Source organism: Dicentrarchus labrax, unplaced genomic scaffold (assembly GCF_905237075.1).
Source record: "Dicentrarchus labrax unplaced genomic scaffold, dlabrax2021, whole genome shotgun sequence".
NCBI classification, from domain to species: domain Eukaryota; kingdom Metazoa; phylum Chordata; class Actinopteri; family Moronidae; genus Dicentrarchus; species Dicentrarchus labrax.
In genome coordinates this window covers 33,103,170-33,122,451 of record NW_026136711.1, presented here as the reverse complement: position 1 = coordinate 33,122,451, position 19,282 = coordinate 33,103,170, and the positions used below count along the sequence as shown (strand labels likewise).

The following is a 19,282-nucleotide window of genomic DNA, read 5'->3' as shown; positions in this document are numbered from 1 at the left end:
CAACTCATCCAAATGTTGGTTTTGTTTCAACTTGTTGCTGCATTTTTTTCTGGCCAACCATGCAGCCCCCACCACTGCAGCCTAATCACACTTTCCCCATTCAAAATGCATGAGAGGAGTGGTGTTTTTGCCGCAGTGCCCGATTTGGATAAATATGCAGCGTTAAGTTCCACTTTCAAAATAAACTTATGTTACATACCTGTTGTAACTTAAATACATTTCACATGAGGCACGAACAGTGGTCTCCTGGTTGAAAAGCCTGTGTATGTTTGGGCCATCCATCAACTCTTTCATATGCAAACTTTTATATTACTTCTTCTGGATTCAGTGGCACTTCAGCACACTACGATACATGGGAGCATCCAGACATGATGCTAGGGTGGTAGCAGCAAATTTTAAAACTTGCAGCCACTGACCAAAAGGCACTATTTGAGTTGGGAGTGAGAATGAGCTGATCTTAGCATAGGTTAGCCTATAGTCCACTGCTGGCCATCATTTTAAACCCTATATTAATACTGCAGTTACAGACCATAACTCACTAAAACATTTACCTCCACAGAGTGCACATTCAGGATTGGTTGTTTATGTGGTGGATTGATTTCAAAGACGTTTGGTTGAGCCCTAAAGCAAACTCTTTCAATCTACCAGACACCATCTTCCAATGATCACTGATGTCCCTTGATACCCTCAGATCACTCCTCCACCACAAAACACACCTTGTAGCTCATAAAATACCATCATGCATTTGTTGTGACCATGAGATACTGAACATAGCTGCAATTCAATTGTATGTCACACTCACGGACGCATTTGAACTGTTACGGGAGAAGGACATTGAACCAGGCATCTGTTTTTTTACCATTGCATTAATTTAAAAGATCTCTACTCACATTTGCAAGACAGTATACTTCATTATTTTATTGTGTCTCTACGATCAGCAGAATATTTTAAAATGGTGGACCTATCTCAGCAATGCTACAATATAAATGACATTTTGATACATAAATGGGTTATATACCAAAATAACAAATGCAATAACCTTGAGAAAAATGACACATTCGTATTCAATTTGCTGCATATTAGAACTGTTTTGTGTATTAGTGTTCTGTTATAGTACAACCCAGTTCTTTAAATTCCAATCCTAAACATTGTTTACTGGGATAGATTTTATTTTGCAATGCTGGGACGTGACACTAGAATATGAATGTCATTCGGCAATACAACTATCAAAATGTTGACTTCAACAATTGGGACACAACAGGGAATCAGTCAACAGCAAGCACAGTCGTAAACTGCTGTCACAGTTCTTTGTCAGGAATATGAGATGAATTCACATGAATACAATAACACTTATTGTCCTGAGGGAAATTGAAGTTGCAAGGCCTAGCACAAAGAATTATGCATATCATGCACAACAGCGGACACCAGTGAAATCCTAAATTGAATAAATATAGATTGTATTCATATGAAGCATAGTTGCTTACCTCAATGCAGATGAAAGCAGAAATCCTCTCGGTTTATTAAAACGACATTTCATTGCAGTGCTGAACATACTGTACTGTCACTTGGTAACACTTTACTTTTACAAATTGCACACTGTACATTGTTTTTAAAAAATCATTGCATCCCTTGTGTTCAGTGGACCATTTGTCCACACTGATAAGAGATTAATCGGTAATAGTAGTAAACACATATACAATAAAAGAAAAGAAAAGAACACAGTTCAATACATGAGCTACAATAAGTCTGTGGGCAACATACAACATTTTGATGCACTTTTTACCCTCCACTCTGCATTACTACTGTTCAGTGCTCTAAGCACTCTCATTCAGCACTTACCCAGTGACAGCAGCTATCTAACTCACTGTTTAACCCGATTGATATTGTCTAAACCTAGGAGGACTGAAACATAATATTAATGCTTTTAATTTGACAATGTGTCTGGGCTGAGGTTGACTCACTTTCAGTCCAATCAGTTTAAACCGTGAAATCAGAAAGTGGAATTTGTTGGACCTTGTCTCTTCCTTAGCTTACTCCAAATTTAGCTTTAAAAAGTTTGAGATGGGCAATAACCCTAGCTTTACAAATATAAAAGATAGTAGCACTATGGTATTAAATGCAATTTCTGTTGACGGTCTAGTAAATATGAGAGTCCACTTTTTCAACAGATTGATTTGATGGTGAAGCGAACACAGTCCTGGTTTTATCTCACACCCCCTCTGTGCAGCACTAGCCAGGTGGCAGAAGTCCCACTTTCTTCATCTGTCCTGCTTCAGTCCTTTAGAAATGTATATTTCAACTGTTATGCAATAGAAACAAATGAGCCAATTTAACACAACTATGTAAGCTATGAGTTTAAACAGCATCATTTCTTTCACAAGTCACGAGCCTGATCTTTTTCAACAAGAGAGCCTGCAGTATAAATGCAGCATTGATGTCTCTTATGCCTCACTTCCACTCGCAAGGTTAGCCTTGGCTTGACTATACTTCACTTTTAGGACTGAATTTCTTGATATTCCATTGCAAGTCATCAATAGTACTTTTTTAGTATCGCCTCAATCAAGGTTACAATCGAGCTGAGGCAATACTGAAAGATAGTGAAAAATTACTACCAACCACTGATTGGTCAGAGAGAATCGTCTCTAGAACCGTCACTTGCACATCATGGGACGTCATCGTCCTGTGTTTCTTGCGTTGAAGACAATGTCATGGCAGTTTCCGGCTGCGCCGCTATGATGATCAGCTAACTACATCGCCTACACTGAGGGGCTACTATCTGCAGTGGGAAACTAAATCAAGAAAAGTGCCTGGTGCCAAAAGCGAACTGCGCCGAGCTGAGCTGTACCATGCAGTGGAAATTAGCCAGTTACAAGACCATTATTAACATTCTGATTGGCTGAAGGGAAGTAATAAGTGCTATTGCATATTGTATATAATGCATCGATGAGTGGCACTACTACATTGGCAGTGTCTGTATGCCCTGCATGTGTTTAAGTTCTGTAACTCACAGGAACATCAAACCCACCCCTTGTCAGCCATACACTGGTATTATATGTCAGCTTCAATTCCCATTGCCATTAGTCCTGAGGTCTATTATAATTGCTGGTGTACAGAGTTGTGCTGTAACTGACTCTGGCGCCGTGCAATACTGATGCAACATGTGGCTTGCTATCTGTTTATGTGTATGTGTGATGTGAGTGTGCGTGACTGAACTGCAGAAGTTAAATATTGAAGGAATCATGTCTGAATTATCTTCGTCATTGACCTACGCTGCCGCTCACACACACAAACCCACATACAAACACAAACACACACTGTTCTTTACAACCTGTCCTCCTCCTATTTTCCTGTCATCACCAAGAGCTGCCTGCTTGCTGCTTAGTGAGTCACTTAGCTCTGTGAATTTGCAACAGATTGAGTCAGACTGTTAAAACAAAAAAAGGCCTCCTCAGGGGTGTTTTTAGGTGAATATCTGGCGATGATGTGACATTTTAAGGGCACAATACCAGTCAGCAATGGATGAAATGCTGCTCAAGCTGTACAGGGAGCATGCAGGGTTCGACTGCAACTACAGCTGACAGAAATAGAGAAGGAGAGAAAATGGGAGACAGAGGGAAAGATACCATATTCCAGAGAGGAAAAAAAAATGAAACCCAAGAGAGAAGGAGAAGATCAAAAACTAGAGAGAGACAGATAGTGACAAAAACTGACTTAAAGAAAGTCGGAGAAAAGAAAAGACAAATCCAGCAGTGGAGACAGACTCAGGCTCAAGGATTCTTTTGTTTTTTTATCGTAGCATTGTGCATGCAGACAGGTGTACCTGCCTCGCTCTCCACCAGACAGACTTTGTGGCGAATTTTTGTCTTATGCTAAGTTCGCCCTTCCAACTCCGCCATGAATTTTCCATCTGCTCCACAGCACAGTGACAAAATGTTCAATTGTCCCTGCTTAAATCTTAGGGGCCAGGTCGTAAAGCACTCACCAGCATGTGGGGATAAAGAGGAGGAAAGAAAGGATGGGAGTGCAAAAGAAACATTAAAGAGATCTGAAAAAAAAAATCACTTTTGGGTCTTAGTTATTGTAATATAGCTCATAAACTGTATCCGTGAGTTATACAACATTGCTTCACTGGAAACAACAGAAGTTGAGGGCTTTGAGGCCATGGATAAACAAGCCTTAATCATGTTCTTTCAACAACAGAAAACTTGTTGTTGTGGCTCTGTCTACATCTAGGTTGAACCTGGACATACTAGCTCTACAGTGACAAAATGGATGTAACAGATTTAAACAGATTATTAAATAACATTTAACATTAAATTTACTGCCACATACTTGGGTTGCTTGGACATACTGGGCTCCATTGTTGCTTATAATGTTATGCTAACACAAATGTAAATTGACCGAAAGTACAACATTTAATAGCAAATTGTAAAAAGGAAATAAAAAAACAAATCCCCTTAAGTTGCTATGAATAATCTTTATGCTGAACGAAAGAAAAAAACACTTAGCAAACACTCAGTAATACCACATGGTGTACTGCCGCCTTTCAGAAAACATTCCCCATTTTAAAACAAAAACTATCCACCTGCTAGATTTATTAGGAAGACATTTTACTTAAGTTAAAAAAGCAAGCATCCTGAGTTGTTACTGATGTGAATTTATTCCTGGTGACTTCGTCTTTGGAGACTGTTCCACAGACACCGGTCAATGCTAATGAACAGAATTCATAAACAGTTTAATGCATTAATGAATTAACTAATTATTTAAAACCATGTAATTTTGACATGAAATTCTTTGTTTAAAGTCAAATTACAGATTAATCTCATGGAAGTGGCACGCTGTTGCACAGCAGTCCGTAGCTTTAGATTAGCTGCAGTTTTAAACTTGTTCTTTTGGCACAAAAAACTCAACTTAACTCAACTTAAATAGTCAGATATGTTGTTGAATGTCTTTTGCGTGCTTGACATTTATAGAGAAAGCAATGAGTTACTCTGAGCTAAATTAGGTTTTAGTATTAATCTGTTGTGATAATAGCTTTATAATTGAATTTCTTCCTGTGCATTTATTACAAGTCACAAAGAATGAAGTTGTACAATTTGTCACTTTCTGGTTGCAGCTTGGTTTTTATAATTTCAAGGCCTTACCTCCCTGCCAGCCTTCTTGCTTTTGTGGCTGTCAGCTTACAGCAGCTGTGTCCTAACATACAATTCACTTCGGCCTTTGGCTGTGTTACTTTGTCAGAAACAAATTCCCTTCAAGGGGGAATCAAAATTCTATTCGAACTCAACATGTTTGTGTATCCCCATAATTGATTTGGTCATCATTCAACATGTAGCATTGCATTTTGGGATTGTTTTCAGAAAATGGGTACAGCAGAGATATAGAAGCTGTCATGTAGCTGTCAACAGATCTGGATTGAAGAGAGGGTGGAAAATACTACAGTATAATAAGACTCTCTTCCAAAACACGCATAACCATCAGACGCTCATAAACACATGTACACACACACACACACACACACACACACACACACACACACACACACACACACACATACGCTCACTACATGCTATAGATTCAACTTTTTTCACAGAAACTTTAATTAGGGGTTTTGTATAAAAATGTAGATCCCAGGATAAAGAATGGAGTTTCAGTCAATAAGTTCTAGTAAAATACGGTGGAGCGAGAAAAGACTTATCAGTGACAGGGCTCAAGTTTTTCAGTATTAACTAAAAGTAACATCTTTTTAAATAATGTAATAATAAACATGGTGGTGGTGCGTATTGTCAATATAATACTCACACATTCATTCATGTACCCCCAACTCCAAAAAGCTCCGCAGAGACCAGATGATGAATCATTTAAGTCGTTTTAGTTCTTAAAAGCTCTAAAGTACTTAGTAAACTGTATCCTGCTGACCTTAACATTAATGTTAACACTAATGGAAACTGGTGTGTGTGTGTGTGTGTGTGTGTGTGTGTGTGTGTGTGTGTGTGGGAGGGGGAGGGGAATGAGAGGCAACCATTAGCATTGTCCATTGCTTACTTAATTATAGAGACTAAATATATCTTAATCCATCATCATCTGACCACATAGACATTCAAACACAAAGCTAGACAGAGACACATTTACAAAGGCACCATGGTACACACATTTATACACAGATGAATTGTGACATACACACACACACACACACACACACACACACACACACACACACACACACACAAGATCCTCAGTCAAAGGCACATTTAAGAATAGATATGCACACACACACACACACACACACACACACACACACACACACACACACACACACACAGCGCTGTGGCAGCATAGTTCAGATTAGTAATCCTGTTAAACACACTCAGTCATGCTAACGCTAATCCACAGAGGATGCTCCCCGCAGCTGCTGACAAACAATACCTAAAAACTAAACCTTTACATCAACCCTGACCTAGGACACACACACACACATTCACACACACTTACACACAGTACATAACCTGCACACATGCCATTTGAAGATGTTATAATTTCAAGGCCCATTTATTTATATAGTCTGCACCATTATTTTACTTTTCATTTAATGTAATGAAATAATGTAAACTATATATATATATACAGATTTATATATAAGATATGTTACAATAGCAAGAAAACCAAAGCCATTGCTCATGCACACAGACACATGACACAAACACATATTTAAAAAAAAGAAAATCTATGTGTACACACACAGAAAAGCAGCATTTAATATTCCATTCCTGCAGTGCGTTGGTAGCTAGGAGAATCAATCTTCTCTCCATTTGGATGAGATTATGTTTTTAATATCGCTGGTTTTACCCATAATTCCTCCCTTATAATTTTATCATGCTCTCCAAGTAGGAGAAATAAAAAGAAAAAAAAAATGTATAAATGAAAAGGATATTACACACATACACACTCACACAGCTTGTGTGCCTTCAGGAACACAAGAAATTCTGGGGATTAATGCCTTTTTGAATCAATATCATCACCAGCTCCATGTTGTCACAGTTATAATGGCTAACACTGAGGAAGTCCCTATTAATGCATTTATCCTCCTTCTATTCTGTATTAATACTTAGAGCAGCTCTTCCTTAGACATGACACAGTAGGACCACATCAATATATTCCAACACGATACTTTACTTTCTCTCTTCAGGATTTATGTAAATTAAATTCCATCCTGATCACAAATACAACTTCTTAAAGTAATAGTGTTCAACATTTTCAACCCAAGATAAATATTAAAGTATCAATAAAAAAGCAACACCTGCTCTGTGAGTACTGTATAGCATTGTAGAGTATAACTAAATAAACCAGAACCTGCTCTACATTGCACCATGCTTACTGTTGAGAGAAAATATTTGAACAGTATATCCATTTACCCTAAAAACTCCCACCTCAGTGGTCCTGAACCATAAGGAGTACTTTAATAAAGACGTGAAGTGTTCATCTCTCCTCTGCTTTAACTAAAGTGTTCCTTTGTAATGGTTTGTCCACTGACTGTACAACAAGGACTTTGGTACCAAATTTAATATTATGCTATTCTAAGATGTTATCGTAGCAAAGCAAGTTTCTGTGAACAGAATAATCCATTTAATGCTTTTTATCCCCTCAGAATTGATAAGCATTGTAGTCACTTCCAGTCATATTCACAAGCTAGAGAGTTGGTATCTATGTGTTTATATTCCCTGTAGCCACCGTAACTGTGTTGTCCATGCCTGCAGTATTCCCCTGGTAGGACAGCCTATCATTGTGAAGGCCAAGTGGTTGTGAATTCTAGTGTCCACAGAGACAGTCAGAGCATTTATACCTCTCAGATCGATATTTCATGTCTTTCTCCTGGGAGGGTTTTACAGGAAAAATAAAGAATTTAAGACCCTTTTCTGGCCATTACCATGTAGGTTTACCCCACTTCTCTCTCTATTAAGCTGATCTACACTACATGTATAGATGAGTGCTGTATTGTATTCCGCAAGAAATTAGGCTGATAAACAGCTTGATTGAGGAAATAAGTATACTGTGAAGATCTGTAGTTTTGTTATTGTAGGTACAGTAAAACAAATATTGAAAAAACACATTCCAGTTCATTTAAAAAAATAAAATAAAAAATAATTTGCTCTTTATATATGTTGAAGATTTGTTACACTCTTTTTGAAGATGACTTATTACATTTTAAAAACAAATTCTCTCTAATTTTAATGTGTCTGATCACATATTTGGTTGCCCATGGCAACATTTCCCATTACAAGGCAATAAGGGCAAATGTCAACGAAGACCTTTTCATCTTGTGATTTGTAAAGAGCAATGATCTTGGGTATTTTGGATACTTTTTGATCACTCAAGAAATAAAATAAAATGGCAGTAACTGCATACATTTCTATGATCAAGTGCAAACAAGTGTGACAGCTTGATGTATTCAGTCCTATCAATGTTTCATAATATAGTACACTGTGGCAGACAGCTCATTTCCAGTGTGGACACTTAACAGCCACGATTTTTGCTCAGAGCAAATTGAATTAAAATGACAACTGCAGGGACTCGCACAGACAGCTTGAGGGGCCGTTTCTCTAACTTGAAAAAATAACCATACCCCTGCTGCCTATATATTAGCTAGCTAGTTAGCTAAGATTGGTCTGTGTGATAGCACAATATAAGGAGATATTGCCCAGTGTGGTGCAAACATGGTTTGAAGTGCATTGTTTGGAAACATATGTTGACAGGGCATCCCATTGGTTATAGCTTTTCAACCTTGAACCTCCAAATGCTTTTACTTCATGTGGTGTAAAATATCATGTAAGATAAGTAAATGGATCTATATTTTTAGACTGGACACTAAAATTAGGATTGCAAGTATAGGATACTGACCTTTAGTTGCTGTCAAGCTCATATTTCTATTTGAGAGAGGATGAGGACATTCACCTGACCAAATATATTGTTTAGGTATCAGGACCCTCCACAGTCTTTTTAGGTACCTGATATGTGCCAAGAAAGTAATACCCACACCACCTGCCTGCACCGGTAGCAAGACAGCAAGATGGATCCATAAATTGTACATACTTATGAGCCACCTGTTAGCTGACAGTGACAATACAATAATAAATGAAGCCATGGTGCCCCCCATATTGTGTTTGCACCAATTGCCAATCAATCCTATTTTGCTCTGCTGATTTGCTTCGTCTCAACTTTTACCCCCCCGGTAATGGACAGTCGCATTAGATCACTTCTCCTCTGCTACGGTCAGAACCCTGTCAGACTTCGTGTGATTGGCTGAGCGGCTCCAGAGCTGGCCAATCGCAATGTTAAATGGAGCTGAGCCCGTCGCCAGATGGGATCCTCTGCTGTTACATCATGAACTGTTGAACCCAATCAGCACATGGCCCGCTGAAGTGTGAACAAATGGGGTCACACTGTAATGTGTCAGGTGATACATATTGTGGATCACTCAGGGGGCAAATTGAAGTTTAATACACCTGTGGGGTGATTACTAGGGCATAGACTACAGGGATACGTGTGAACACGTCCCATGCATGATCGCTCGAGGCTCTCATGTAACTATAATGTGCTTAACAGACACAGAGAAGCTGAAATTAACACTTTTATACATCTCTACTGTTTACAGGGCCACTGGCTATCAAGTGTTCTTCGTAGGTTATTTTCTGATAACATAAATGGGATCAAAAACAGCAGGCAGCACACTCGTGTATTTGCTTAGGTGTGAAAATAATCACAACCCCAAGCGCTCCACAAATTTTGCCTGACCCCTGTTCTCGCAGCCCTTTTCATGCCAAGAGCTCGTTGTGTTGGAGTCTGATTCCAAAGAAATACTGAATCAAAATCGCAGTCGAGTTCCGAGCACCGGGTAGATCAGTGCTTAGAGAAAGACCCTCCTTACACTTCCACTCACTATCTTTGCATCAAGCTAGCAAGCAAGCTACCTGTGCGCTACCCACAATGCCATTAATATGCTCAACTCAACTTTCACTTTAAACACAGTGGAAAACAAGAACAAATGAGAATATATGAGTGCTTTTTGTAGCCTAACTTGTACTAACAACTACAAATGTATACAAATTAATCAGCATGGATGATGATTTAATGTCAACTCTTCATATTTTATATTTTTTATTATTATTATTATTATTATTATTATTATTATTATTATTATTATTATTATTATTATATGTATTCATATTTAAGATATTGTTACTCCTGAACATTTCACAAAGTGTCACAATTGTTTTTTCTAGAGTATACGTACAACATTCAGGTCCAGCTGAAATTAACAGCTAAAAACTTCCTCTGCCATGGCTTTGAACACATGAGACATAAAGACAAGTGTAATAATCAGTTGGGATGAAAGTGCTAAAATAAGAATAAACACATATTCTAAAAAAGCACTATTAAACAGCAGTGGTCACTAATACTGTATCTAATAAAATATTGTTATTCACTAAGGAATATGCACCATGCATGAAGAATTCAGAACTTTCCAGCACTTAAAACTTAACTCCATCATTAAAAGTCTATTTGGCCTGTCATTTCAGTCGGAAACACACAGGGAGAAAAGGCTTCTTTTTCTTCTGCATTAAAGTGTAGGATGGAGAGTGACAGATGTATTTTCTAAATTTCATTTTTTTTCAAACATGATACAGCTTCAAGATGGGGATTCTGTCCGTGATCTGGTTACAAAGACGGTGAATGTGTTGTCATTGAAGGCTTTTAGGTTTTTAAAAAAAAAAACATATTGTCAACCGCAGCCATTGAGGACTGCGGCAGCTATTACCGAGTGTGCCAAGGTTAGGTGCTTAAGCCGTTAGCTCAGTGGATTCCACTGCCAACCTTGTGTTGTTATTGCAGAGGGGGCGAAGATGAGAGAGACAGGGGATTAAACTGAACTCCCACGCAGCAGTATTACTCTATTAATCGGCTGTCTTTGTCTATCAAGGTTATAACAAGAGGCTGCTTGGTACATGTCTGTGAGAGAACAGGTGCATTCATGTGTAGGATCCCAGGGTCCTTCGCTTTTTATGTAATTCTGCTTTTAACACTATTTCCTTGTTAGTTCGTATTTATTCTTCCTTTTTATATTTTTCATCCCCACATTTATTCCCATCTTTACAGAAGCCCTGAGAGGCAAGTAAGAAAAACATTTTGGTGATTCATTTTCTAAGCCTGGTGGTGTAATACTACTTTTGGCCACAAGAGGCCAATTTAGAACACGTGGTGCACTTCAGCTTCTTGTGGCTGAAATAAGTATTACAACAACAAAAACTTACTTTTTCACTCACAGGTGAAAAAGAATAACTTTGAATAATGATCCTCCTGATCCTGTTTTTTTTTTTTAAAACCTGGAATAAAAAAACTTTTATTTCCACCTGATTTACAGATGAAAAAAAGGAACTTAGAAAGATTATTTTGACAAAACTTTCTTTCACATGTTCTGTGGTCATAACCACAGGCGAGGCAACAATTCAGATCAGAATTAGAAATCTATCATATTTCTGACTTACTTATTTCTCTTTCTCAGACTTTATTTCTTTGTTTGTATCGCTCGGTAAAGTGAACTCTTTCATTCATCTTCCCACAGAGGGCAGCAGCTTTTTTGATAGTTTAGCCTGCGTTTCTTTTCTGTTCAACACAGCGGCATCTCTTTGACATTTGAAAGCATAACTTGGTGCTGGTATTGGTTAAGAAATACTTGACACTCCTTCACCTATAAATCCAAGATGTTATTGGAAAATATTAACTGGCCTTAAAAGAATGTGTCAAGCTGCTTCATTCATTGGAGATGTGGTTTTGTTCTGTAACTGCAGGATGGTTTATTTATTTATTTAGTTTATTTTACATAACTAAAAGAGAAGTGAGGCGAAAGACAAACTAAATTCAACCAAACAAAACAGGGGGGAAGCCAAGGGAGAGAGAGAGAGAGAGAGACCAGCTGATTACCTCCAGCCTATATAGGCTTGCCACCAGACCAGGTGAACTTAATTTGGTTGATTACCCGACTCCACCCAGCAGGCTCTTTGAGGGAGAGACCTGTTTAGAGGGTCGTCACAGAGTCATAGGCATGAGGATGTGTTGCTTCAATGGATATAAAACAATGCTGCAAAAATGTGGAAAAAACTGCCAAAAAAAACCTGCCTTTTAAACCAAAAGTAGGAACACTCTTGTAGAAAATGTAGAAGTTTCATCCCTTCAAGTGATCTCATAAATTATTTTTTTCTGATGTAAATGAAAACAGCTACATAGCAACATACTAAATAACACAATAAAGCTATAAGAACAACACGATAAATTAAATGTAGGATTTAGACTTAAAAGCTAGTTAAGAACTGAACTCATCGTACACATGTGTATGTCCAACAACCACACTGTTATTTTTCACCAGAAAAAACATAAACTTATATTAAATATTTTAACTTGATAAAATGAATTATCTTGAACTCACTTAAAAAAATAAAGTGTACGTATCATAAGACCAGTGTTGAAACGAGGAAGTCTAAGCAGCAAGCAGGAAGTAGAGTACATTCAGAGGTGACACTCTCTCTGTCTTTTGCCTGCCTTCGTTCACATTCCCTGCCTGTACCTTCTTTCATTCAGCGTACCGTCAGTCACCTCCTGGCCTCTACATTAATCCATACAGTGATAGCAGAGCTCTTATCTGCCTGAATATGTATTGTTCTCCTTTAAAATCCACACTGCACACCGACCTTGCATTCACCTTGCCCAAGTTTTTCTGTTTGTTTGTCATGTGTTTGCCAGCTTATTTAATCCTTGTACTGACCGATATTGTATTGTTGAGTGATGCAGAGCCAGTCCTGCATGTGTGCCATTTACTATGTGCATGTGTGGAGTTTAAACCTTGGTGTCTTTGTATAACTTGTGTCTACTGTTTGTCATGTGGCAGTTGTCAATGTTTGTATCCTTGAATTTATCTTGTAAGAATCTTGTAGCTTTGGAATTGTTGGCACTCTTTTTTTGTATTCCTTCCTCTACTTCTTTTTATCAATTCATCTCTTTATTTATTTATCTTTAGAATAGATTGTTTCATCTCTCTTTTTGTAACTTGACACAAAACAAATTTTCAGGAATTCAGTACTAACTTTTCTTGGGTTAATGAAATCACCCTTTTAAAAAAAGAGTTTGAGATATTAATGTTGAATTTTAAATGATCATCCCCCCATCTCTTCATATGTGTTTCTTGGAAATATACCTTTTTTGTTGTGTTCTTTAGCATGTTGATGATGTTTTTTAACCCCTGCATGATGTGTATAAATTGTGTTTATTCTCTTTGCATATGGATGTGCTAAGGGTATCTTCACCTTGGGATCAAGTGTGTCAAGTGTGCCTTTGTTTGTGGCTAACACAAATATGTTCTGTGTGTGTACCATGGCCCATCTGTGTTTCTGAGTGTGTGTGTATATATATATTGCGTGTTTGGCTCTGTGTGCATGTAAGTGCGGTCCTTTCCATGTGAATGTATGTGCCTGGTTATTTATAATGTGATTGCCTACCGATGTGACTATGTGCATACCTGTGTGTGTGTGTGTGTGTGTGTGTGTGTGTGTGTGTGTGTGTGTGTGTGTGTGTGTGTGTGTGTGTGTAGGTGCATCCACCCAGGACTCAGATGCCATGGAGCCAGAGAAGCAGGTGGACAGCACAGTGAAAATGGCTGGAGTGATCGCAGGGATCCTTATGTTCATCATCATCCTCCTCGGCCTCGTCCTCACCTTCAAACGCAGGTAGGTAATAAACTCAACATCAGGACATAGAGACAGCTTAAAGGTGCTATGTGTAGCATTTTAACAATAATAAATCATCAACACATCCATTTTAGATCTCCACTGCAATTCCCTTAACTCCTAAGATGGTACAAGATGGTTGGTAGGCTCTATCGCACTTTGCGCTGTTGAGTTTCTTTGTGGCGCAAAACAGAAAGAGGGTTGTTCCTCCACAGGAAACTCAACTGAAACGTTCATAGTTTCTGGTGTGAGCAGATGGTGAACCGAGCCAACAACTGATTAAAAAATCTGTGAAAAGATGCCAGCAACAAGAGCACCGCTGGCATTTAGATAGAGGCCACCAATCATCTTTATGACCACTGTATCATTTTGTAAAAGTAAGTACTTGGACATCTGTATGGGTTGATGAATAAAATACTACATTTTGCATCTTTAAACCGTATGACTGAATAGACTGATAGGCAGGCAGATTGATGAATAGACCTCATAATGTCAAGTCAAGTGTCCTCATAGTAATAGTCGTTACATACAAACTCTGTAGGTAGAAATGAATATGTATGAACAGATATACGAACAGATAGGTAGGGACAGATGCTCAGTTTTCCATTTATGGACAGGGGAGAAGGTTAATGTCCTGAGATGAAGGGGATTTCAGTGAAACATGTAACAAAGAAGAACAAATCAGAATTTTAAAATGTTTATGTGTAGTTTCAGAGTCGGTCAACAAAAATCCTTCACAGAGATTAGCATGTATCAAACATTGCAGGTTAAACAGGGATAGTTATGATTGTGAAGGCCACAACCTTCTATTCATGTCTTAAGGCTATATAAAAGGTCAGAATAATGTATTAAATCTGGAGATGTACTTAATCCTCTTTAACCCTTAAAGGCAAAATAAATAATAATGATAGATGTTCCCAGAGTTTAGATATCTAAAACCCAGATGAATTGTATTACTTTTTTTCAGTTAGCAGACAGCTTTCTGTGTATGTGTTAACATGCACACTGGCTTGCCACCATAACCTGCCTTTCTTTCCTTTACTTCTCTAATTCTCTTTGTATCACCTCATCCATTCTGCCATCCTTCTCTACACCACTCTCATAACGCTTATACATTTTGTTTCGCTAGGGCTCACATTTGTTTGATTTTTTTATTATATATATCTTTTTTATTATTGTTTTTGTCAGTTTCTTACTTCAGACCCTCAAACTTTGCTGAGAAATACTCATTTTCTCAAAGTAAAGGAACATTCTTTAGTGTGACTAGCGCAAATAGAAAATCAACCCAATAAAATCAATGCAAATGCGTGTAACAACCACACTATGGCACTTTTTCTGATCTTAGTAATTGAAGCAAAACTAAGACTAGAGCCACAGGGGAAGTGAAATGGACGGCATGAGGACTACTTTTATGAAGACTTCTTTTACAAGCAAACATCAAAATATATGATGCTGTGGATTCAAAATAGCAGGGCTGTTTTCAGAAGCCCTATTGTCATTACTTTTAAAGAAACTTATACTTTTGCTACTTGTTATTGTTTAGAAGAGATTTATTTTCTAGAGCAAGTGTGAAATTCTTTGTATCTTTATAGGTAGCCTGAACATGTTTTTAAGTGTCTTTCATAACTGAACCATTTTCTCAAGGTAAAAGTGTCACAGTCATCATGACAGACAAAGTCATCAGCAAGGGTAAAAAAATTAAATCACTCAAGTATTTAGGTTTATCACATCTCAGCATAGCAGTCGCTTGTTTATTAAGCTTTTCATACTTAAACGGTCTTTGTTTAATGTGGCCTAAGTGGAGCCATTCAAACACACTGAGACAGATAATCTTGCCATTACTTTAATATTTCATCTGAACAAAAAAACAAACACATTTCTTACACTGTGGATTTATAGATGTGAAAACAAATTTAACCACCTGAATAGCTTAAAATGCTTGAAAGAAAAGCTGAATAGCAAAGACTGGCTCATAAGCTGCTAACATTCATGAACTGTCCAGTTCCTTTTTTCAGTGCATGGGAGACGTTATCCTCTCTTTAAAGCAGCAGTGTCCCTCTAGGATCCTTCTACACGTTGCTACTTGTCTCTTTGATCATGAAGGTGACACTGTTCTATAGCGTATATAGGCTACAATATTTTATAGAATCGGGTAGTTTATAGTTTAGAGAATATATATAAACTGAATGAAAGGCAGGACTCAGAGAAAAAGGCACAATTACAAATGTGTCTGCTACTTCAGCACCATGGACAGCGCTATGGATTTTTCACCACACAGCACAGTCAGGCTGCTGATAGATTTAACTTACACAAACCTCAATACGATAAAGGATCATTGAGTCAGGGAGACTATTATTCAACTAAACAACCCCTCTGCCCCTACAGTCTCTCCACTACTAGGGCATGGAGAGGGGGGAAGGCAGGTTAACCAGGGGAATGTATGTTGGTCATTTTGCTTCATCCCCTCCAACTTGCCCACTGTGGTTAACTTTATCTAGTGTGTAGCCTATATATGGTGTGAACCACCAGGGCCAGGAAAAGACACAATGAACCAAGAAGAGGAAAAAAACAAACCTTTTTTGAGCAAGTTACATTTGTCTGAAATGCAAAGAATATAGTACACAGTATCCTGTTCTTATAGCATGTCCATGCCCACGTTAAAAAGAAGTAGGACCTTATATTTAGTCATACAGAAAAGGCAAAACTGTGTATATCCAGGCAGAGTGACAATGAACACGTTTTCTACAAGGAAATAGCTAATCTTCCAACATCCATCTATTATACATCTTTCTGTGCCACATAGCGAAACACATATGGTAAAGCGATATGACATACACAGAGGCCATGCATATGGCCACATTGCTATATGTTACTATGAAACCAAATACTGGCAGTACAATTGAAAGCCAGACATATTATTCTTTGACCACAAACACACAAAACACTTGGGCCTGGCCATACATAACAAGATAAAACGTGTATGCTCAGACTGTGATATAGCAAGGGAAACTGGAACTTACCTTATTGTCAGTCGGAATACAACATTACATCCATTTTAAGTGAGGAAAAGAGGCTGGGGAATCAGAGAGGGCAGAGGGTCAGTTGGCAATGCTAATCAGAAGCTAACAGAGAATATCCCACCACTATAACACCAAGAGGATAAAAATATATATCAGAGCCAGCGGAGGATAATGCCAGGAGTAACACGATATGTATAGGTAGGGACTTTAGTAGAGAATGTAGGTAGGGAATATAAGGGGCAAGCAGAACTGTAAGGCAAAAGGAAAACAGGGGAGGAAGGAAGAAAATGTACAAGGTCTGAAGAATATGAAAAATGAAAACAAGGCAGCACTGGTTAACCTGTGGGTCAAATGCATATGCTAATAAGATGCTAACCAGGCTAACAGGGCATAATATACATAAAAAGGCCAATTAGAGGGCAAACACCACCACAGTGGAGAGAGGAGAAAGAGCAACAATGTAGTAGAAGAACTTAAAGAAAATAAGGAACCAGTGGAGATGCTGGTCAGATGGTCTCATGAACTCAAGCTAACCCAGGCCATCAGTCAGGGTTAAAGGTCCGACACAGGTCAAATAGAGTCATTGAGCAGATATGAAGGTATGACAGAAAGAGGAAATCACAAGGAAGTTGCAGAGAGGAAATACAACTAGAAAGAGAAAGTATCCAATCAAGAGTACAGAGTCGAAGAAGGAGGATAAGTATGAAGGAAGATGAGATAGAGGAAAGACAAATCCAAAAGAAAGTAGTAGAAATACCCCAAAATGTATGAGTAGAATAATACTAAGAGGTAGTGAAGAGTTACGGATACAGAAGAGAGAAAAATAATTGATAAAAGAAGGGCAGACAGATTCGGCCAGTAGGAGGTTTACAATATCATTGATAGTTTTCTGAGGTCATCTATATTTCATTCCACACGCTTTAACCAGTCGTCCGGGTGGCAGAAAAAAATGTTTTTTAAATTGAAAGTGTTTTACATGCCTTTCAGAGCCCATAAATGATTCCATGACAAAACTTTGTCGGGAAGTGAGCATGCACAACTGTCTAATTAATCTTTCAGAACGCTGTTGCGTATGTTCCAAATGGACTTTTTTTTCAAGAAAAAGCCAGGCGATGTTGCTGTTAATGTAATATAGAAGCGAATAACACTGGACATGGCTGAAGTCTTAATGGGGATTCGGTGTTTCTACAGCCAGGTGGCCCCGAGGGCTCAAACAACCAGCACCGGAAGATACACTTTCATGAAAAGGTTGAGAGGAGAATGGATGAATAATTAATGTTCCTGAAGCTCCCTAAACACTGTCTGATTTTTTTGTGTGATGCGAGAGAAGCAGACCTCGACTAAGTAATTGAGAAAAGGTGACGTCTCTGGAACTGCAAATTGATGGAAAAATATGTTATTTAACTTTTTTCACCCCTATTTCCTTTCATCCAAGCTCTTTTAAATTCTGACCCAGGAGCCATCTTTTGTGATTTTATTTTATTTGAGGCTTTCATATTGCTGTCATGTCCAGGTCATCCTTAAAAGAGAGACTCAACCTTAACAAGCCTTGTTGGTTCAGTAGCTTAAACAAAAAATAATAAATGAAATAGCTTGAAGAGAAGTAAGGATATGTAGGCAAACAAGCAAAGTACAGTTTTGGATATGACCCCTGGCTATATGAGGCACAAATCTAATGCAATGCTTCTACTGCTGGGCATGACTCTTGGCAAATCTGCCCCTTTCACATTAACTCTTGTGCTCTGGCCTTGAAGATGCTCGATGATGGAAATGGCTGAATTGTTAATTCCAAAATTACATGAAGGGCTTGGTCTTGACAAGTGAGTCTGGGTCAGTCAGGCCATATTGGAGCTATTTTTATCTACAGTATGCATGTGTCCTGATAACTGGCTCAAAGTCATCCTCATGTAAAAGAATGGATGCATTAGTAAAGGACTGATTTAACATTATGTTGAATTTACTGTATAGATGAGCAGCTAGCAGCAAGAGACATGTTTATGTCAACCTCTTATGGCCATTATCATTTTCAACCAAATAGTGTTTTAAATGATCCAGGAACTAAATCAGGACCTCGCTCGCTGTCCTTCTCATGTTCACACTTTATCTCACTCTTTGTAGAGTAATTCTATGAAACAATGTTTAAATGACATTAACATTGCAAGATGTTCTTCTGCATAGTCGTATTAATACTTCTGACAAATAGTTTTAGTTAGATTCTGATCAAATCCTGTCTGCAACTTCATTAAAGTCCTTAGTTAGTTCTTAAACCTTAGACCGAGGTGTTATCTGAATAGCAACAGGCCTGCCACAGGCTACTGAGGCTGCCTAGTCTGGTATTAATTCCCACCAGAGCTGGGTTCTGTCTACACACTCACACACGAATGCACACACAGGCATATAGTACAGCTAAAGAGCTGCTCAAAGAGCAAGTAAGTGCAGCAGTACAATACAGATGACAGAAAGAGAAAAATCATGTATACACACATGTGC

At 38.2% G+C, this 19,282-nt stretch overlaps 1 protein-coding gene across 6 annotated transcripts in view; it reads left to right on the top strand.

The window, feature by feature from the left end:
* The window catches only part of ptprt (protein tyrosine phosphatase receptor type T), a 318,570-nt gene that overhangs the window by 197,191 nt on the left and 102,097 nt on the right, over positions 1–19,282 (top strand). For all 6 annotated transcript variants that reach the window (XM_051415102.1, XM_051415097.1, XM_051415096.1 and 3 more), the window contains one exon: positions 13,637–13,772. In XM_051415102.1, the coding sequence (XP_051271062.1) occupies positions 13,637–13,772 (136 nt within the window). The remainder of the gene's footprint in view (positions 1–13,636; positions 13,773–19,282) is intronic.